Raw genomic sequence first — 23,006 nt, 5'->3', positions numbered from 1 at the left:
ATGGGTTCCCTGTTCAGTGGGGAACCTGCTTCTCCCTCAGCCCCTCCAGCTCCCTCTGCTCTCTCTCTCTCCCCTCTCTCTCTCTCGTAAATGTTCTAAAAAATTTTTAATTGAAAATCAATAAAACATAAGGGCCAGAATTTAAAGTGTGGGGAAAAGATAAGTGACCCAAATGGTTCGTGATCAAAATCACCCACCATCTCTAGAACAAAGGAGCCTCAGTGCAAGGAGGTGGCCCAGCTCTCTGTGGTCCTGTAGCTGGCAATATGTCTGTTTGAGATAGCTCTCTTTGAAGTGCATGCCTTGGCCACCAAAGCTTAATGCACTTGCATTACAAAAAAAGAACGCTGTCAAGGCTTACAATACAGGTAGCATTTGAATTAAATTATGAGTGTGTGTGTATCTCTGGGAGTGTGGGGGCAACATGACTTTTATCCAGGATGAAGTCATCCATTTCTTTTGATGTTTTAGGAGTTGGAAATTTTAGCTTCCTTTCACTTTCTTCTCTCTACTCAGTTTTTACAATTTTAATAATCTGGCATTTTTTTTATTCCATGTTATTTCTTTCTTTCTTTCTTTATTTGACAGAGACACAGCAAGAGAGGGAACACAAACAGGGAGAGTGGGAGAGGGAGAAGCAGGCTTCCCTCTGAGTAGGGAGCCCCAATGCAGAGCTCGATCCCAAGGCCCTGGGACCATGACCTGAGCCAAAGGCAGACGCTTAACAACTGAGCCACCCAGACACCCCCATATTATTTCTTTAAATGACTTTACATTACATATTTTCTCTTTCAGGGATATTTCTTATACTTCATTATTATATATTTTACATTTTGGGAGAATAGCCAAGTGTGTATGTGTACTAGTGGCCTGCCTGGATTTGAATTCTGGCTCTCTGACCCTGGACACACTGTACCTTAGTTTACTCTTCTTTAACAAGGGATGGGTATAATAGTACAATGTCACAGAGCCGTTGGGAGGATTAAATAATTCATATAAAGTGCCTATACATAATAAATGACATTTAATAAATGTCATGCCAGTTGCCATGATTATTATTGTATTAATAACCATTATTTAAACTTAACTCTGTTATACTGATTTTATTACTCAATTTATTGCTCACTTCTTAATTGATTTCCTCTTCTCTGTCTTTCTTTGATTGATCGATTTTGGTTGTTGGCTAAAGAATTTCCCAAACCGGGGATTGCAAACTTTTTCTTAAAGGGCTTGATAAATATTTTAGGCTTGCTGGCCTTGACAACTACTACTACTTAACTACTGAGGTCTCTGTTGCTTTGAGCTCCAAAGCAGCCATAGGCAGTACATAAACCAGTGGAGCTCACCAGGAGGGCATAGTTTACCGACCCTTTTTTTTTTTTCTTTTTTGTGTAATCTTATTAAGGTATGTGGATTATACAGTTTCAAACCCTTGCATGTCTGAGAATATCTTCTGTCACTAATGTAGTAAATGATGACTTCATGTGTATGTAACTCTTAGATGACAGCTGTTTTCCCTCAAGACTTTATAGAACTTGCTCTGTAGTGTTCAGGTGTTGCAGACAATTGTGATACAACCCAGTTCTTCTTTTTTTATGACAACTAATTTTTTTTCCTCCTGGATGGCTGAGGATTTCTGTTTTCTTTATCCTTGGCATTTGTCATTTCACCAGGGGAACTATTTTTCTATTCTGTGTTAAAACAACAAGGCTAAAGAGAAGAACAGGATTGATGTACCATGAACTTGGCTATTTCAGATTGCATTATTGTCTGCTTTTGTCCACTAAGGACATTTTCCATATATATAGTATTCCAGAAGTTAGCAATGAAAATTGCTTATCATTTTAAATTGCATATGGTGTGATATGGTGTTTTAAGTGGCAGAATGTTCGCTATTTTGTATTATATAGTTTGGTTCCTGTTTAATTGAAGCATACAGCTGAATAGCCACAAAAAACATTCAGGAGGGGCATCTGTGTGGCTCAGTCAGTTAAGCATCTACCTCTTGGTTTTGGCTCAGATCAAGAGCTCAGGGTGGTGAGATTGAGCCCTGCAATCTTACTCTGTGCTCAGCAGAGAGTCTACTTGAGAGTCTCTCTCCCCCTCCCACTCACTCCCCTGCCACCATGCCCTCTCTCTCTTTCAAATAAATAATTAATCTTTTTTTTTAAGTCAAGAAACAGTCTAATTGAATTACCCTTGCTTGAGCATATTAAATCACAAAATTATAAGGAACTAAAATTTATAATAAAGTCATTACAGTTTTTAAAATTATAATTCTAGCACAATCCACAGGGAAAAAAAACCCTTGATTTTAACTTTATTTCATAACACAGTGTCCATGTTATTTCATGGTAACTGGTTATGAACCAGTTATACTCCATGTGGATTTCTTAAATTTACCATTCCATATTTTGTATTTCAAGAACAACTGTTTGCCTAGTTTCAGAGCAGAATGCCATAGTTATTCTCATCATCCCTGTAAACTTCAGATGGCAAGATTAATAATGCATATTTTGGTCAGTAGATAATTCTACAAGACAAAGATAAAGGAAAGCTTGACAATGGGACTTCTGAGTGAGGCAGAAAGTATAATAGTTGAAGTTTTGAGCCACTGGTACTCTCATTATACCCTGCTTCACATAATATGCCAGTTAACTGTATATAAAAATTAAATGTAAATTACATAACTTTATAAAAAAAGTTTTTCTTGACTTTGTACGTATCTTTCGTCATTCTTTAAGTCTTTTATATTTTTCAAATATTTGCAGCCTTTTTTATTAGCTATAGTGTTAACATGACACTTGCCATGAAACTATTAGAAAATGCTGAAAAAGCTAACATTATCATATTTACTTCCTGTAAAATACTAAGAGAAATGAAATTAGACTTACAAGGCAACTTATTGATGAAAAGAAAATCAATCTGCTGCTGCTTAAGTGTGTTTAAAATAATTCTTAGGATGTTTTCATTTTATATAGCACTCTTCTTCTGAAGCTAAATCATCCTAAGGAAACGCACAGCTACAACATATTGTGCTATGAGAACTTTCCTTCTCTCCTCTGTATAAAAGGCAGAAAGATTTCTTTCAGACTGCATATAACCATCATACGTAGAAGAATTCTGGGAGGGGTATGTTTTGAAATCCAATCTTATAGGTACCCCCCCCCAAAAAAGCAAGACAGATAGAAAGCAAGACACTAAGCCTTCATAGAAAAGGAATGCTAGTACATTAATCAGCAAAGAAGCAATCCTGTTGTTTCTAGAAAGGATAATGTCATTCCAGAATTAAGGAATTCCAGAATTAATCCTAAATTACATTTAGGATATTCTGCATTCATGGGAGACATTGGCCATCTGAAGTATCCCAGGGGAGGGCTGTTGAGTGCTGAATTTGGAAGAAAGTTCTGAGAAACCCTAATAGAGATAAATAATATGTTTTTATGTATTCAGAAGACCATCATAGAGATGAGGAAGCAGATTTATGTTTTTATCTCTGTAGAAAGTTAAGCTAGGATAGCTTACAGGAGCTACACAAAATTAGATTTGTATTCTGTATGAGAAGAAAAACTCAATACAGCCAGCAGTGCTTATTAGACTTCAGAAGTGGGTGACCTCTCTCTCTCAGAAATAATCAAAGGCTATGTGATTATCCTTACAAATTCAGTAGGCAACTTCGTCATTAAATAGAGGTTGTTCATAATCTAAAGGGTTTTTTCCTAATTCAGAGTTCTCTGATACTGCATATTAATTACCTCATTTATTCTATAGCATCATTTTAAAACAAGAATAGTGCAGGTAGGAATTCTGTGGTAGGAGGATCAAACTGACAGGAAATAAGAATCTAAGCTATTCATGTTTTTGTTTATTCTGTCAGTACTACCAAAAAAATTTCAAGGCATAATGACTCATGTTGTTGGAAGAGCCAGAATTAGAGCCCTGGTCTTGTGCCTTTTCTATTAAAAAACAGTGAAAACAGTCATGAAAGTCTCGAGACAGTTAGTGTTGTTGCTGTGATTATTTGACCTACTACACATAGACAAAGATGCTGCTTTTTTTCTTATTACTGAAAGGGAGCAGAAAAATCTCCTGTGCTTCCAGGAACAATCTAGAGTCATTATTGTTATCACTACTGTTAATCATTGAATAATATAAATACAGATTCTAGGCTAGAACAGACCTAATGCATCTCCATTTCCTAGTAGCAAAGATGGTCATGGAATTTTGAGTTAAAGTTGTACAGTAATGAATTTTGTATAGAATCTTGCTGTTTTAATCAGTTCCAACATATGCTATCATTTTGGAAATCATTGTACAGGAGGTATATTATGTCATTAACACAGTTGGGGAAAACTTCAATGTTCACTGTGTAAGTAGCCTGGGATTCAAAAGAATTCCTCTCTCAGTTCCTTTCTGTGGATATAGGTTGTGAGTTAGCAGAAACCCTGGACACCTTAAAGCTTTCCAGAACAGCTAGATTTAAAAATTACACTGAGGACACCTGGGTGGCTCAGTTGGTTGAGCACCCAACTCTTGATTTTGGCTCAGGTCATGATCTCAGGGTTCCTGGGATGGAGCCCCACATCGGGCTCCATGCTCAGCCGGGAGTCTGCTTCAGGATTCTCTCCCTCTGCCCTTCCCCCTGCTCTCTCCCTCTCTCTCAAATAAATAAATAAATCTTTGAAGAAAAAAGTGAATATATTTTATATCCTGAAGCCTACATTTAAAGGGAGACAGGGAAGTACAAGAGAACATGATCAGCAGATGAAGACTGAATAGGCTGAAAGAACTATTCCTATAAGGATCTTTCCTGATAGACTGGTTAAGGCCTAACTGAGAGTGCGCAAGGCCACTGCCCTGACTTGCCTTTTCGTGGCCGGCGCTCTAGAAGCTCAGCCTCTGGAGTAGTGTCTGTGGACATACTTCAATGAACACTCTGCAGAGCTCCGTATAAAGCAAATCCTGTGTTCAAAAGTAAGCCAGGATCAAGAAATATAGAAAGCTCAAGAAAGTACAGGATGTGCTTTGTTTGGTAAAATGAATTTACCCTTAGTTGTAGGAAGCCATATAAACTATGATTTGCTGAAATAACTCATTCTGTCATTTAAATGATGACTGTGCCTTCACAAAACTCACAGGACAATAAGAATGAAAGATGATGATAAAGCTAAAATTTTAAGCACTCTGCACACCCTCTGTAATCAGTAGAGCTAGGGAATGGGAATGCTGCTTTAATTCTTGAGCTCTAATTCAACATAGTTACTGGCTTTTGCCAAGTTTTTCCCTATTTCTGTTCATTAGGTCTATATTCCTCCTGATGCCATGTCCTCGGTCACTGCTTCCTTTCTCCTTCCTTTTACCTTAAATATTGGCATCCAGCTGCACTCTATCCTTTCCTCCACCTTCTCCTCAACCCTCACTTCTCTGTGGGCACCCCCACTTCAGGATCTTTGTGCCCGCAACTGCCAGCTTTGAACCCTCTTGTCGAACCTATAGACCCTTGTTTCCCACTCTCTCAGTGTTTTCATCTGAACACAGGCTGTGGACCCCTTAATTCAGCGGGTCGGCTCTGAATTCCTTTTATTTCTCAAACCTTTTGCATCTGTTTTAGCTCTTGGTTAATGACATGCAAGCTACCCAGTAGCCTAAGGCAGTCATGCTGTCAGCCTTTTTTACTCTCAACTCTTCACAGCTAATTAATCATTAAGTTGCATATTTAATTCCACCTCCTTATTCCAAATGTGTTTCTTCCTCTCAATTACCACTGCTATCACCTCAGTTCACATTTTCAACCTTTACGAGAGCTTGCATGATCTTCTCTGAAGCTGGTTCTTCTTTTCCAGCTCATCCTTCAATTCACGCTTTAGCCAGAGAAATCATTTGTAATGCCTGTTTGATGGTGCTACTCCCCCATTGAAAACTTCCAGCAGCTTCAGATTTTCTGCAGTTGTTACAATCTCAGGTATCTACAAGGAATAGGCAAGTAATGTGTTTGAATGAAGTGGTCCACGTGTAAGACAATAGGGAAGAAGAGGAGAATACATACCTGCCTAAAGCAATTCGTATTCAGAATCCTTAAAAACAGGTGACAAACCTGAGAATCTAATATGGCCTGTGGGTTTCCAGTTAGTGCAGCCAATTCTAACGGATGAACGTGGCATATGCAATGTTTCTCTTATGGCAGCTATGTCCTTGAAATAAACAGCTTAGAATTCAGCTATTGCAGAGACTGATGTAATCAGTGAGTCGTGTTTTGTTTTTTGTCTTTCTAGGTTAAAACATACCAGAATAGAGTATGTGTTTGTTATTGTTCAGAACTACTGTCTTACTATTGGATGCCATGGAGCATAATGAAAAAGTTTATTGTCTTTGGAGTCATCGTTGATCTAGGTTCACTTACCATTTCTGCCACATACTAGCTATGCAATTTTGAGCTAGCATGTATGGCTTTTCAGGGTTGAGCATACAAAATCAGATAATTATCAAGCTTTACATTATCAAGCTCAATGCTTGGCATAGTAACTCTTCAGTAAAAGCACCCAGACAAGTAGGAAAAATTAAAGAAGTGACAGTAAGTATACAAAAATCTAATACCCCCAGCTATATCCTTTACAACAATTATACTTGTAACATAAAGAAGTACAAACCTGTTGGAAGCCATTATCAAGTAAGGCAGGCAGCTGGAAACTGACAAGCACATGATTCACCCAGGCCACTAAAAACTAGGAGCTCACCAGCCTAGCTGCTGGCTAGCTGGCTGAAAATAGAATTTGACCCTACAAGGTATTACTACTGATAAGTTCATGAGCAAGATGGGACTATGGATTCTCTGTAACTGTGGATAATGTGCTAAGCCTTTTTTATTTTTTTTGTCTACATACAATCTTTAAATTTTTTAATAAAAGTTGTGTTAACTGAAAATTTAATTCAATAGTATTAGCATATTTAGGATGTTTTATTTTGGTTTATTCTCCACAGTTATATAAATTTGAAGTACCAAAGGAAGGAAGTAAATAACTTTGTTTTCTTTACCAGAATATTTAGCATGGTAAGGAAGAAGGGACATTACATTTTATTCTAATATACAAGTATATTAATTATATTTATAGTATACTGCTTGATCTAGGAACTCTAAGACATCTTGAAGAGTTTTTACCATTCAGTTAAGGGAAAGAAAATATATACATGCATCTTCTCAAGCTTTGCATTTTTCACTTTATTTTTAAACTCAGCTTTAGTTTAGCATTTACATATACTTTGTTCAGTGATTTGCATACCCAGCTGACATGGTTGAAGTAGGAGGCTATGTAGCTACCAGTATGCTTTTCTGCCTTTAGATAGTAACCTGATGGCTGAATGACATCTGCTGAACTCCTGATTGCACTTAAAAATGGAGAGACTAGAAAGACCAAAGTAGAAATCTATCTGGGTTTTTGTTTTTTTTTTTAAGATATATTCATGTATTTTAGAAAGAGGTAGCGTGTGTGTGAGAGAAAGAGCGAAAGAGAGTGGGGAAAAGGGTAGAGGGCAGAGGGAGAGAAGCAGACTCCCAACCGAGCCTGGAATCCGATGCAGTCCAGTCCCACAACCCAGAAATCACAATCTGAGCCAAAACCAAGAGCCGGATGCTCAACTGACTTCGCCATCCAGGTGCCCCCAAACCTAGCTGGTTTTAAAAAGGCAAGACAAAGACTTAGAGTTTTAGCCTCTTTGCAGCAGTATGTCTCACTCCAAGCAGACTTTCATGCCCGGATAAATAAAGCTATATTTAAGTAACAGAGCAACATTAATACAGAGTTAAGAGGATGGTTTCTAATAAAGCAAAGCAGAACTATTTAGGAGATTAGTGTTAAAACTCAAGAGACAAGTGCTGTCTTTACTGGCCATAGTCAAGTTTCTCTTTTGGTTTTAAGGAGTATCACTACATATTAATCTAGATAAATAGAGTGGCATTCTGTGACTTGATAATACTTTGTGTCTAACCATCTGTTTTTCTTAAAGAGATGATTTTTTTTTAGTCAATGCCTTCTAAATACTTTTCTTTCTCCCCCTCTCCTTCTTCTCCTTCCCTCCTATCCTTTCCTTCCTTTCTGCTTGCAGCTCCTCAGAGAAATTTTGAAATCGCCTTCAAGATGTTTGACTTGAATGGAGATGGAGAAGTAGATATGGAGGAATTTGAACAGGCAAGTTGTCCTGGAAAGTTTCTTTAAGTACAATAATATTTAATACATTTTCATGTGCCTTGGAGTTATTTTGGTCTTGGTCAGCATACTCAGATGCTATACAATTTTTGAAGTACCAAATATGTCATTTAAAAAAAAAAAAATCCTTACTTTTAACAAGTGGGTTTTGTTTGTTTTTACTCTAAATATAAGGAATTACTTGAGCATATGATTAAGGTCAAAGTTCTTCTGATTCTCTAACATGGATTAGACTATGATGCTGAGAGGAAAAATTATGGCTGTTCAGTCATGTGTTTAGTCAATGTTTATTAAACAGCTGCTTTGTGCCATATAGTTCAGAATATAAGGATGTTTTGAAAGACTTTCTGTAAGAGAAGGAAACATGATACCATGCCTTTGACTGTAGGAGGTCCAAGCCAGAGACGTGTACAGTTTCTGATGAATCCTAGGAAGAGATCACATTTCCATAAAACTTCTATCATTGGTGGGCCATGATACCTCTGTAGATGCAATGATTATGATTGTCAGACTGGCTTCAAAACAAAATATGTATGGATATATGGGAGAAAGCATTTTGTATTTAAAATAAGGAATGTAGCAAAAAGGAAATTGGAGAAGTACAGTACATCTTTAAGTAAGAAATCCACAGAGACAAATATTTTTGAATACCTGGAGACATTTATTCAAATCTGCACCCTGTTTCCATCGAATACTTTCACTTTCCCATAATCCTGCACTTTACTGATATTGACAGGTTGTGCCAAATGATTACATGTAGAACTTATTTTGGTATTTTTAAATTTTTATTTTATCTAGGGGAGTATGGGGGATATTTTATATTCATTTGGACTTTAGAAACACTGAATTTCCTCCTGCTGCCCCCATTTTTCTTTTTTTTCAAGTTTTTATTTTAATTCCAGTTAATGTACAATGTGATATTAGTTTCAGGTGTATAGTATAGTGATTGAACACTTCCATATTTCACCCTGTGTTCATCACAAGTGCATCTTTAATTCCCATCACATATTTAACTCACCCCTGGATTTTATTTTATATAAAACTACTTAATTTTATTTTTATTGCGGTATTATTGACATAACATTGTATTAGTTTTAGGTGTAGAACATAATGATGTGATCTGTGAATATATTGCAAAGTGAAAATAAGTTTAGTTAACATCCATCACCACACAGTTATAAATTTTTTCCTTTTGATGAAAATTTTTAAGATCTACTCTCTTAACTTTCAAATTTACAGTACAATACAGTGAACTATAATCACCATACTCTACATTACATCCCCAGGAGTTATTTATCTTATAATTAGAAGTTTATACCTTTAGATGACCTTCACCCGTGGGAACCCCCCCCACCTCTGTCAACCAACAATCTTCTTTGTATGCATGAGTTCAGCCTTTTTTTTTTTTTAAAGATTCCATATGTAAATGAAATCATACAGTATTTGTCCTTCTCTTTCTGACTTATTTCATGTAGCATAATGCCCTTAAGGTCCATCCATGCTATCACAAATGGCAGAATTGTCTTCTTTTTTTATGGCTGAATAATATTCCATCATATATATACACATACATCCATACATATATTTTCATTTTCATCCATCCATCCATCCATTGGTGGATACTGATGTTTCCATATCTTGGCTATTGTAAATAATATTTCAATGAACATGGATGGGTGCAGGTATCTCTTTGCAATAGTGATTTTGTTACCTTCTTATAAATACCCAGAAATGAAATTGCTGGATCATATGGTAGTTCTATTTTTAATTTTCAGGGGAACCTCCATACTGTTTTCCATAGTGGCCACATCAATTTACATTCCCAGCAATAGTGCACAAGTGTTCCCTTTTCTCCACATCCTATCCAACATTTGTTATTTTTTGTCCTTTTGATAATAGCCATTCTACCAGGTGTGAGGTGTTATTTCGTTGTAATTTTGATTTTCATTTTCCTGATGTTGAGTGACATTGAGCACTTTTCACATACCTGTTGACCATCTCTATGTCTTCTTTGGAAAAATGTCTATTCAGATGTTAGAGAAGGGAGTGCTATTTCATCTAATGTGATCCCTTGATAATTGGGCACCTTAAACTGATACAATGTCTAATATTGACCACAAGGAATCTTCCATCCAAGTACTAACCAGGCCCGACCCTGCTTAGCTTCCGAGATCAGACGAGATCGGGCGCGTTCAGGGTGGTATGGCCATAGACGACCACAAGGAATCTTGATGTAAAAAGCCTTTTAGACCAAAAACAAAAAAATAATTATAAGGTAGCTAATGAACAAATGGCTCTCTTTAGAAGTTTCTCTGCTTCATCTTTATACATTTTACATTCTTGGGAAATATAAGAATTTATTAAGTTGACAGTGCTCTAGGCTTCCAAACATTCAAACTTTGCACTTACTTCCCAGGTAAACAGGTGTTTTCTTGACAGTGTATTCATCAAGCTTATAAAAAAAAGTTAAACAGAAGCAGGAAGAGGACCTCACATATTTCAAAGTTAACGTTGCATGAAGCAAACTAATAGCTAATTCCTTGATTCATCTTTTTCTAAAACCACTTTGATCATGCATAAACACATTACTAAAAGGCATTAATCTACTGTTAATACTTTGTGTGAGTTTTCTCTGACCTTTCTATCACACACATCCTTTCTCTAACCCATTTCATAGCAGATCAAAGCAAAAGATCGTAGCAAAAGATTATTAAAAAAAAAAAAACAACCCTCATAACTGTTTGGGCTCCTTTCACCCAATGCCATGACAGAAATTTTTTTTAGTATGAAAGTATGAGAAATAATAACTCATTTTTGAGATAGAAGAATGAAATTTTATTTCAGAAATCATGTTTTATATTTCTTTTGATTTTCTCCACAGCATAAAGCATGTAGTAAGCATTCACATGACTAGTTGAATTGATGTTTTGATCGATTCTCATGTTATACCCTTAACAAATTATCCACATAAAATATTTTAAGAAAATATTGGGGATCCTGGGTGACTCATTGGTTAAGCTTCTGCCTTTGGCTCAGGTCATTGGTTAAGCTTCTGCCTTTGGCTCAGGTCATGATCCCAGGTCTCAGATTTGAGTCCTTTGTCACGCTCCCTGCTTCTCTATCACCCTCTGCTTCCTCCCCACTTGTGCTCATGCATGCTGTCTTTCTCTCAAATAATTAATAAAATCTTAAAAAAAAAAAAAAAAAGAGGGGCACCTGTGTGGCTCAGTTATTAAGCATCTGCCTTCAGCTCAGATCATGATCCCACTGTCCTGGGATCAAGCCCCACATCGGGCTCTCTGCTCAGTGGGAAGCCTGCTTCTCCCTCTCCCACTCGCCCCTGCTTGTGTCCCCTCTCTTGCTCTCTCTCTGTCAAATAAATAAATAAAATCTTAAAAAAAAATTTTTTTTCAAAGTTTTTAAAGAATGCTTATTATAAATAGTAGTTTCTATATAATGCAGTAGTATTGAGACTATGTGATTATTAATCACTAATGAAGACCATACTGCATGAGTAGTTAATTTTCCCTAAACTCTTTTTCCCAGTCACTTACCCACACACATTCCCAGCACCACACACTTGAGGCTTAACACACGGTGTCCACCATAGGAAGGATATAAGCTGCAATATTTACAGCCACAGGCAAAATATAAATCAGTGAAAATTCTTCAGTACTCACAGTTAAGCAGATAAAATGAATTGTGTATTGTGTTCAAAACAAGAACAAAAAATGTTCTGATTATCCTGTATTCAATTTAATTATTAAAGTCCTTTTTTTTTTAAAAGGATTTTTATTTATTTATTTTTCAGAGAGAGAGGGGGAGAGCAAGCATACACAAACGGGGAGTGGCAGGCAGAGGGAGAAGCAGGCTCCCGGCTGAGCAAGGAGCCCAGTGTGGGACTCAATCCCAGGACCCTGGGATCATGACCTGAGGGGAAGGTAGATGCTTAACCAACTGTGCCACCCAGGTGTCCCCTGTATTCAGTTTAAAGTCTAAAAATTCTCAACCTAAAGAATTAAAAAAATCCATTGAATATCTGTCGTTCAAATCTCTGTGTACATAAGAAACAAATTCAGCTTATCTTATTACCACAATAAAATGTGGACCCCGAAGAAATCATGTCAAAACCAAGTATGATACTAACCTAGAGTTACAAGGAGATTTAAAGATAATAGACTCTGTGACTTTTCTAGTGAGACAAGTAAGGCCCATAGAGTTTCACTGACCTGCATAAATTCTGCTCTCATAAATTCTTTCTCAGAACAATAGTCAGACCTCATCTCTCCTGACCCCTTATCTCATGTCTTTCCATTATACTACTCCACTGTTTATACAGCCATAGACTTAACTTAAATCTTCTTTATGGTCACAGGTAAAAAAATGAAATACATGATACATTTAACTAAGGTAAATCTGTTGTTATGGCTCTTAAATTTCTAAGTGTTATGCTTTTCTTTTTTTTTTTTTTTTTTTAAGATTTTATTTATTTATTTGTCAGAGAGAGAGAGGGAGAGAGAGCGAGCACAGGCAGACAGAATGGCAGGCAGAGGCAGAGGGAGAAGCAGGTTCCCTGATGAGCAAGGAGCCCGATGTGGGACTCGATCCCAGGACGCTGGGATCATCACCTGAGCCGAAGGCAGCTGCTTAACCAACTGAGCCACCCAGGCATCCCAAAGTGTTATGCTTTTCTAATTTGGCAATTTAAAAATCATTACCTACAGGGGCGCCTGGGTTAAAGCCAGTGGGTTAAAGCCTCTGCCTTCGGCTTGGGTCATGATTCCAGGGTCCTGGGATCAAGCCCCACATTGGGCTCTCTGCTCAGCGGGGAGCCTGCTGGCCCCTCTCTCTCTGCCTGCCTCTCTGCCTACTTGTGACCTCTCTCTGTCAAATAAATAAATAAAATCTTTAAAAAAAAATCATTACCTACAAAGCTTTCTGTATTGTTTATTTATATAACAGACCTTCATTATTTATCTTTACATATCCCAATTTTAATTATTCTGAATAGTTGCTTTTTTAGCTTCTAAAGAGGTAGAAAAGTTTGCAGGAACTAGTAAAAAAGAAAATGCTACAATAGTCATAGACTTGCTTCAAAAGCTCATTTGTATAGTTAGGCCATAGTTGCTAGTTCCAAAACTTATCCTTTCTCAAAAAGTTCATTTAAAAGTTCTCAGAAGGGGCCTCTGGGTGGCTCAGTGGGTTAAGCCTCTGCCTTCAACTCAGGTCATGATGTCAGGGTCCTGGGATTGAGCCCCCCATCAGGCTCTCTGCTCAGCAGGGAGCCTGCTTCCTCCTCTCTCTCTCTCTGCCTGCTTGTGATCTCTCTCTCCCTCACTGTCAAATAAATAAATAAATAAATAGTTCTCAAAGGCAGTGCGTGGGTGGCTCAGTCGGTTGAGTCTGATTCTTTATTTTGATTCAAATCATGATCTCATCGGTCCTGAGATCAAGCCCCAGTGTGGGGCTCCCCACTCATGGGGAAGAGATTCTTTCTCCTTCTGCTTCTCCCCTGACTTGTACGCATGCTCTTTCTCCCTCTCTCTCTCTCAAATAAATAAATCTTCTGTAAACTTTTTTTTAATTAAAGATTTTTAAAATTTATTTTTGAGAGAGTGAGAGAGAATGAGCACTAGTGGCTCATGAGAGAGAATGAGCACTGGAGGAAGAAAGAGAAGCAGGTTCTCCACTGAGCAGGGAGCCTGATGCAGGAATCAGTCCCAGGACGCCGGGATCATGACCCGAGCCAAAGGCAGACACTCAACCTCAACTGACTGAGTCACCCAGACACCCTTCAAATAAATAAATCTTTTAAAAATAATAATAATAAAAATAAAACTTCTCAAGGACTAAATTAATTTCCCAACTTTTCTTGGGAAATTATCTCATACCAACTTTGTATTTAATTTATTATTCTAGGGGCACCTGGTGTCTCAGTCCATTGAGCATCTGCCTTTGGCTCGGGACCTTTGGCTCAGGTCATGATCCCGGAATCCCTGGATCAAGCCCCGTGTCAGGCTCCTGGCTCAGCGGGAGTCTGCTTCTCCCTTTGTCCCTCCTCCCTCTCATGCTCTTTCTCTCTCTCTCTCAAATAAATAAATAAAATCTATTTTAAAAATTTGTCATTCTAATAAATGTGTTATCTCTCTTAGATGTCAGTATTTGCCTATAGCTATGCTACCTCTTGTCATAACTAGAGAGTCAGTAGTTAGAAGTATGAAAAGTCTCCTGAGATACGGAATGTATTACTGAGAGGCTGATGATTATTTTAGTGTTTTGTGAGAGGTTTTGAGCCTCAAACACAAATGCTTGCTCTTCTCTGAAGAGAGAATTTTAAGAGCATCTCAGTTACAACGGTGTCAGGTGTCTCTGTTAAAATCCTGGTTCTGCTACTTGCTAGCTACTTGACCTTGAACAAGTTATTAAACACTCTGCCTCAAATTCCTCATCTGTAAAATGAGGACCATCGTAAGACTTAATAGGGTTGTGCGCATTAAAAGAGAATCGTAGCACCGTGTAGGCAAATAATAAATAATCAGTAGTCAGTTATTGTTCTTAACTTTTTTATACTTTTGTACTTTGTAATGTTTTTCTGAATGGGGCTTTGCTTCTTCTCCAGGTTCAGAGCATCATCCGCTCCCAAACCAGTATGGGTATGCGTCACAGAGATCGTCCTACTACTGGTAACACCCTCAAGTCTGGCTTGTGTTCAGCCCTTACGACCTACTTCTTTGGAGCTGATCTTAAGGGGAAGCTGACGATCAAAAACTTCCTTGAATTTCAGCGTAAACTTCAGCACGATGTTCTGAAACTAGAGGTAGGTATTCTTTGGACTTCAGGGGAATAGGGCATCATGGAAGCACATAGAGCCCCTGGGTGGGGAGGGCATGCACTATAGACACTCGTTCAATCTATCTCTAGCTGTGAGAACTGATTGGTTCGAACCTGACAGCAGATAGGAAATACTACATTCTGTGAAGATGTTTGGAGGTAGGTGGTTCTGGGACTGAAGACCAAAAAAGCCTAAATTGAAAATCTTAGTTGTCTTTGGATACTCAGCTTGAGGAAAAAGAAATTCAGGGGTAAGAGTAGTTCTCAACTTGAGCACGTATCCCCAGTTTTATGTTTATTTCATAGAAGGCACCGGGAGGTAGAGTTGAGGGGGGATAATAAGTAGATCTTTCCTTGAAAGCTTACAAAGCTAAAAACAACTGGAAACACAAAAATGGCAGAATAAAAATATCCGTGCTCAGAGTTGCAGAAATGTCATACTGTGTTTGGAGATTTACTTTTCCACCTACAGTTTAAGCCATCATGCTGTTGACTTCCTAGACACAACTCTGTGAGAGTATTGCCTTTCTCTATGTGTATATTTAGTGAATTAAGTGTATTTTGGGTTAATTGGCTACTAAGTCTATTATATTCAGAACATTCACTAAATGCCTCCTAAGACACTTTTTTTCCTGGAAAAAATGAAATCTGATCTTCAGAGTTTTGAAAATTCCCACACCTTGGTGTTTCTCAACTTCTTTTTTTTTTTTTTTTTAAAGATTTTATTTATTTATTTGTCATAGAGAGAGAAGCGAGAGTGAGCACAGGCAGACAGAATGGCAGGCAGAGGCAGAGGGAGAAGCAGGCTCCCCGCCGAGCAAGGAGCCCGATGCGGGACTCGATCCCAGGACGCTGGGATCATGACCTGAGCTGAAGGCAGCTGCTTAACCAACTGAGCCACCCAGGCGTCCCTCAACTTCTTTTTTTTAAAACATTTTTAATATTATTTGAAATCTGAAAACATGAAAGTACTGGAGAAAAGCACTGCTTTGTTTTTTAAACTATGTATATTCTTTATCTGCTTTTCCATTTTTCTCCAAGATTCTGATAAGGTACTCCCACCTCTTCCACCCACTTAACTCCATTGAGACAGTTTGAAAAATCACAACTGAATTCTCATTATTGGTAAGAACACCACTGAATGTTCCTACTCTAGGAACGAAGTATGGATAATACTAAAAATCAAATCAAACTTTGAAATGTGCTTTTGTACTTGTTTTCTGAAAATGGTATAATTGATATCCAAAGAACTTACCTCAAAAATAAACAAAACAAAACAAAACAACAAATTATCAGACTTCTTGAGGGCAGTTCTTGGCCCCTATAATAAATGGTTAGTGCTATGTATGTGTGTGTATGTATATGCATATGTGTGTGTGTACACACACACACACACATTTACACACAGTCTAGCCTGACACTCATTCATGGACACACAGGTGGGACTCTTAAGAGACACAGCAGGGGACTTTTCTGTCTTTCACTTTGAGATGTTGTAGAGTTGGAAGCCCCCTGAGATTGTCAATGAGGTAGATTGTCAATGAGGTAGAATATTATAAAGCAGATTAGGGTTTTCATACATGTGGACCAGCACAGAGCCTACACTCAAGTGCAGGAAAAAAAAGATCTGAAAGACAGTTGTGTGTAAGATAACTTACTACAGAAAGCTCTCTTGTATTTTGACATTGGCTTTGGTCCAAGACTACCAAAAACTATTCCTTGCCATTCAGCAATTCTTCATGAAAGGGCATCAGTAGACTCTTGTGAAAGAGCCCAGCCTAACATGTAATAAATATTCTGTAAATGTCTATTAGTCCTGAATTCATTCTTTCCATGTGATGGTACAAGTCCAGTGAATAAATGCCTCTTTATCACTAACCCCCATATTTTATAGTTTCGTGAATCGGTGCTTTGTCTTTCCAGTCAGATTTGTAATTCCTTGAGGAGGTGTGACTAAAAGAAAAAAACATACCTTTGGTGCTCTCATAATGAGACCAGAGTTAAAATTTTGTTTCCACCACTTACTTGCTATGTGACATTTGTTGAGTTATTTACTCTCTTAGAGCCTAGCTCCACATTTGTAAAACAGGGCAGTGGTTAAGTGAGATCATGTTTCTTATGCACTGGATTCTGTTCCCCCAGAATTTTTATTTTGAAGCCCTTACCCCCAGTACCGCAGTATCTGACCATATTTGGAAATAAAGTCCTTAAAGAGGTGAGTTAAAATGAGGCCATTAGAGTGGGCCCTAACCCAGTTCTACGGATGCCTTTGTAAGAAAAGGAAATTTAGGGACACAGAGACCAGTGGTGCCGTGCACAAAGGGACAGCCATGTGAAGAGATAGCAAGAGGATAGCCAACTGCACGGCAAGGAGAGAAGCCACAGAGGAAACCTGCTCTGCCTATGCCTTGATCTTAGACCTGCAGCCTCCAGAACTGTGAAAAAATAAATTTCTGTTGTCACCGAGCTCTAGGTATTTTGTTATGGCAGCCCTAGCAGACTAATACGGTGATATGCCTGATGCCACATGACCTGTCCTATACTTTTAATAGTATTCTTTTTATCTTCTCTGTATATCCTCTGTCACTTAGTATGGCAGTTGGCATATATGATGCACGTAAATGTGTCATCTCGAATGACTGAAAGGCCCTTTCTTGAAATAATTTTATCGATAAAACTTTTGTAAAATGGAAGCAAATTTTTGTTTTTATGAAACACTTTTTTTTTTTTAAGATTTTATTTATTCACTTGACAGAGATCACAAGTAGGCAGAGAGGCAGGCAGAGAGAGAGAGAGAGGAGGAAGCAGGCTCCCCACGGAGCAGAGAGCCCGATGCGGGGCTCGATCCCAGGACCCCGGGATCATGACCTGAGCCGAAGGCAGAGGCTTTAATCCACAGCTGCCCCTGTGAAACACTTTTGATACCACTTTTCAAAGCTTGGTTAGTTTCTCCCTTCACTAAATAGGAAACATAATCTCATAATCATAGCCAAGAGGAAAATGGAAATAATTAATAATATCTTAACTTTCTTATAGGTTTTTATAATTCCATCATTCTATTTACCTCTTACTAATTTTTTTAAAGATTTTATTTATTTATTTATTATTTATTTGCCAGAGACAGTGAGAGAGGGAACACAAGCAGGGGGAATGGGAGAGGGAGGAGCAGGTTCCCGCCGAGCAGAGAGCCTAACATGGGCTTGATCCCAGGACCCTGGGATCATGACCTGAGCCGAAGGCAGCCGCTTAACAATTGAGTCATCCAGGCAACCCTTTTACCTCTTACTAGATTTATTTCATAACTTACTTACTTTAAAATTTCAGATCCAGGAAAGTTACTATTCCATTTAGTTGGGTTTTTTTTTCTTTTAAGATTTATTTACTTATTTTTGGGGTTGCAGCAGCAGAGGGAGAGAGAGAGAGAGTCTGGAGGAGACTCCATGCTGAGCACAGAGCCTAACACAGGGCCCGATGCCACGACCTGAGCCGAAACTCAAGAGTTGGATGCTCAGTGGACTAGGCCACCCAAATTCCCCTCCATTTAGTTATTTCTATCTTTTTCTCACTACAGTAACTTTGACAGTGAAGAGAATACTACTTATCTGTCAAATTTAATTTCCAGCAGGGTCAGGGAAGAGGGGAAAAGACGGTCCATAAACATTTTTGAGGGCCTACTATGAGCCAGGCACCTTAAAAATATTACATGCCTTTATTTTCAATCTTGCCAACCCTGTTATGTTTAGTGGTGTTATACCTGTGTTTCAGATGTGGAAACTGAAACTCAAAAAGATAAAAGTCATAGAGCTATCAAAGGATAAGAGTGAGAATTCAAACTCAGTCTTTCAGAACTATCATTTGTTCTTTATCTGATTATTATTAGTTTTAGTCTAATACGAGATTTTTTTGCCTGACTCATTTGGAACTATAAAGAAAAAGGAAATGCTCTGAATTTTAGGAACAGAAAAAGACCAAATTTCTTGAATATCTATGGTCTACCTGCGTTAGCACCATCTTTTCCTAGTTCTTTTGCCCCTCAAATTGAGTCTTAACGACTGAAAAGAAATGCACTGTTCTTTTGTGTTTATATTACCTAAGCTAGTTGTTTAATATCTTTTTATTATAATCATTAACTTGTTAGGTTTTTATAAATGTTTTAATGCTTTTAATTTTGGTCATTTTATTATACCCTTGTTTCTCTATCTGGAAACTCAAAAAGACATGGGTTTGAAGGAATAACTTAAAGATACACAGTTGGCTTTATTAAAAATTATTAAAAATTAAAAATTATTAAAAATTCCATCTAAGGCTACAGAGAACTATTGAGTTCCTTAGAGACAGGTGCCAAGTCTAATTCCAATTAATATATTCATTGATTTCTTGAAGACTACAGTTAAGTAGGATGTCAAAAATGAAAGGTAATAGAAAACTCTTTGAAAGAGTATAATTAATTTTAATTTGGGGGGAGGGGAAAAAGGAGCTGTCATGTCATCAAAGAAAAGTAAAAGCTAATTTATACAAGAAGGAAGAAGCCAACTCCAGAATATATAAGAAAACTGGAGAAGCATCATCTAATAAAATTCTAGGCTGTAGCATGATCTTTTTTTTTATAGGTTTTGGGGTTCACGTGCTTATTGCATAACCAATCAGATTATTACATTTTAGGAAGGCATGAGTATCAATTATCTGAAGGCAAACTGGATATATTTCAAAGGATAACAGTGAGGGGTGCCTGGGTGGCTCAGTTGGTTAAGTGTTGGACTCTTGGTTTCAGCTCAGGTCGTGACCTCATGGGTCCTGAAATGGAGTCTTGCATCCAGCTTCTGCTCCGAGCTCAGCCTGGAGTCCACTTGAGTCTCTGTGCATCTGCCCCTCCCCCACTCACATGGGCACATACAGGTGCTCTTGGTGCATGTGCTATCTCTCTCTAAAAAAATAAATATTTATTTATTTATTTATTTATTTTTAAAGATTTTATCACAGAGAGAGAGAGCACAAGCAGGGGAGTGGCAGAGGGAGAGAAAGAAGCGGGCTCCCCACTGAGCAGGGAGCCTGATGGGGGACTTGACAGGACATTGGGATCATGACCTGAGCCGAAGGCAGCTACTTAACCCATTGAGCCACTCTGGCGTCCCGAAAAAATAAATATATATTTTTTAAAAGTTAAAAAGAATAACAGTGTCTTATATTCCCAGTCTTCAAGAAAAAGAAATTGAAGTTAACAGATCTGTTCAATCAGGAAGATAAAAGGGAGGCATAAAGAACAATGCTAATTATTTTCATTTGTCAATAAAAGTAGAGCAAAAAAAGAAAAGAGAAGGTTAAGTTAAATATTAAATTTGTTAAAAATTATATGACTATAGTATATAGTTATATAACAATATAATTTATAGTTCTATAAGTATATATCTTATATAATTTATTTAACTATTAATTATTAAGCTCATAATTATTCAAAATGATTTAACTTACATAATTCATATTTATATAGCTATAACTGCATGATTGAAAATGCCTAAGGAAATTCCAGATCACCCACTTTATATCATCAAGCTGACATCTTTGCACTCAACTCTCTAAAGTGTTAAAGCAGAATTAAATCTGTCTTGCTCCAATGCAGAGGACCATATTAAGAGACAAACCTCAGCTCTTTTCCTGGCCAAAAGATTTGAAGTAGGAGACCAGAAGGCAAGAAGGCTTTCAATCAAACACTTTCTGGAACTAGAACACCCTTGACAGAGCAGATTGCTTTTTATCCTAATACCAGTTTTGCTTCTTGTTCTTTCTTCTGAGAAACTCTGATGTAAACTCAAAGATGAAAATTGACTCTTGATTTAATTAAGTCTAAGAAACTAAATGAGATATGTTCACTGGCGTTTCTTTTAATTTTATTCTTCAGCTTTTGCCAATACAAAGCAGAATGTGAATAATAATAAATCTCTAGTTTCTTATTTCATCCTTAGATGTTTTCAGCTTGAATTTCCAAAAATCATTAAATGGGTTATTAAACAGTACTTGTCTCTTTTAGGTATTTATAACTAAGGAGCCAATAATATGTTTAAAGGTTAAAAAATAAAAACCTATTAAGGTAACAATCCCCACTATAGAAAAATTGTAACTTTGCTATTTGGTTGTAACGATGAAATTATTTTACTAGTTCATGTTTTCTAAAAAATTTAAAGTACTTAGCCAACATGAACTACTTCACCTAAAATTCTGAGGAGAAAAAGCCATAGCAAGCATTATTTTCCCAGATACTTAAAAAAAGAGAGATCTATTACTTTAGCCATATAAAATATTTTTATTTCTTCTTTCAAATTATTTATTTTTATCCCTTTTCTTATTTCTTAAATCCAGGCATCTGTTTCTTTTATAAAAATACTAAGTTGGGGTGCCTGGGTGACTCAGTTAAGTGTCTGACTTTTGATTTCCTCTAAGTTCATGATCTCAGGGTCCTGGGATGGAGTCCTGCATCAGCCACCATGCTCATCAGTAAGTCTGCTTGTCCCTCCCCTTCTGCCCCTCTCCTTATGCAAGAATGCGCATGTTCTCTCTCTCTCTCTCCCTCTCTCTCAAATAAATAAATAAATAAAATCTTCAAAAAATTGAATTAGTACCATGATCCATCCAACCTACTAGTCTTTCTTTGCCTGGGACACCAAGGCATGTTTTAGGAAATGATCATTAATTTAAAAAAATATAAATACATAAAAAATAATAGAATAAAAATGTAATTGCCTTCAACAATTATTTATAAGTCACCCATGACTTGATGTCAACACTTTTTAAAACTAATTATATTTTCTCTCTGTACCATACACATCATGAAGTAGGTCCAGTATTTTGTTCTGATGAGAACAAGGTAGCTCTCAGGATGAATTAATTTAACAAGAAGATATGCAAAACCCAAAACCAAGCTCTGATTTAATTTCCTGCAATTCCCTTAACACCCTGTAACTCAAGTTTGCTATCATTTGTGGCTTATAGGTTCTTCAGCTTTGAAATTAGACTAAAAATACTAGGTATGGTAGAATGTCCATGGTGATATAAAGCTCCCTTGATGTTGTAAATTTAACCTTGATAATTATTCTGTAGAAAGCATTCAAAATAGTGCTTTTTTTGTTTCATATCTTTTGGAGAATGAAGGAAAATGTTTTAAGAGTGATACTTTGTTGCTTACAATATATGATTCTAGACATGACGTTTAGATATTCTTCTTTTTTTAAGACTTTTTAATTTATTCATGAGAGGCAGAGAAAGAGAGTCAGAGGCAGAAGGAGAAGCAGGGTCCGTACTGAGCAGAGCCCAATGCAGGACTTGATTCCAGGATCCCGAGATCATGACCTGAGTGGAAGGCATACACTTAACCAACTGAACCACCCAGGCACCCCTGGACATGACTTTTAAAAGGCATTGATTGGCACTTCTGAATCTGACCTTTTGGATTGGTAATTGAAGTGCAGAAAACTGTTAGAGATTGATATTTTTCTTTGATTTGCAGCTAGCTTTAGGATTCCAAAGTCAGTATGTTAGTGATACCTTTGCAATGCTGGGAAATCTCCAGGTTTTTCCTGTCATCAATATATATATGTATTTAAGATTTTATTTATTTATTTGACAGAGAGAGAGAGAGAGAGAGATCACAAGTAGGCAGAGAGGCAAGCGGGGGGTGTGGGGGAACAGGCTCCCTGCTGAGCAGAGAGCCCGATGCGGGGCTCAATCCCAGGACCCTGAGACCATGACCTGAGCTGAAGGCAGAGGCCTAACCCACTGAGCCACCCAGGCACCCCTATCATCAACATCTTTAGCTTTATATTCTAAGTTAATTTTAAACTGGGTGCAAGACAGAGCTCAAATAAATCATGAAGATTTGTTCTTTCTCTGGAAATTGTTCCTCAGTATGTCATTCATATAGTCTTATCAGCCATCTTTTAGTAGAACACAAATGCTTCTCAATTTATGAATGAGCTGTGTACC

At 37.4% G+C, this 23,006-nt stretch overlaps 1 protein-coding gene across 4 annotated transcripts in view; it reads left to right on the top strand.

Annotated features, from left to right (window-relative positions):
* Nucleotides 1–23,006, top strand: part of MICU1 (mitochondrial calcium uptake 1) — a 234,645-nt gene that overhangs the window by 148,050 nt on the left and 63,589 nt on the right. For all 4 annotated transcript variants that reach the window (XM_047701931.1, XM_047701930.1, XM_047701929.1 and 1 more), the window contains 2 exons: nucleotides 8,101–8,183; nucleotides 14,821–15,018. In XM_047701931.1, the coding sequence (XP_047557887.1) occupies nucleotides 8,101–8,183; nucleotides 14,821–15,018 (281 nt within the window). The remainder of the gene's footprint in view (nucleotides 1–8,100; nucleotides 8,184–14,820; nucleotides 15,019–23,006) is intronic.

This window comes from Lutra lutra, chromosome 14 (assembly GCF_902655055.1).
Source record: "Lutra lutra chromosome 14, mLutLut1.2, whole genome shotgun sequence".
In the NCBI taxonomy this organism is placed as follows: Eukaryota; Metazoa; Chordata; class Mammalia; order Carnivora; family Mustelidae; genus Lutra; species Lutra lutra.
Note: the sequence above shows the minus strand (reverse complement) of the source record. Positions and strands in the feature narration are given on the sequence as shown.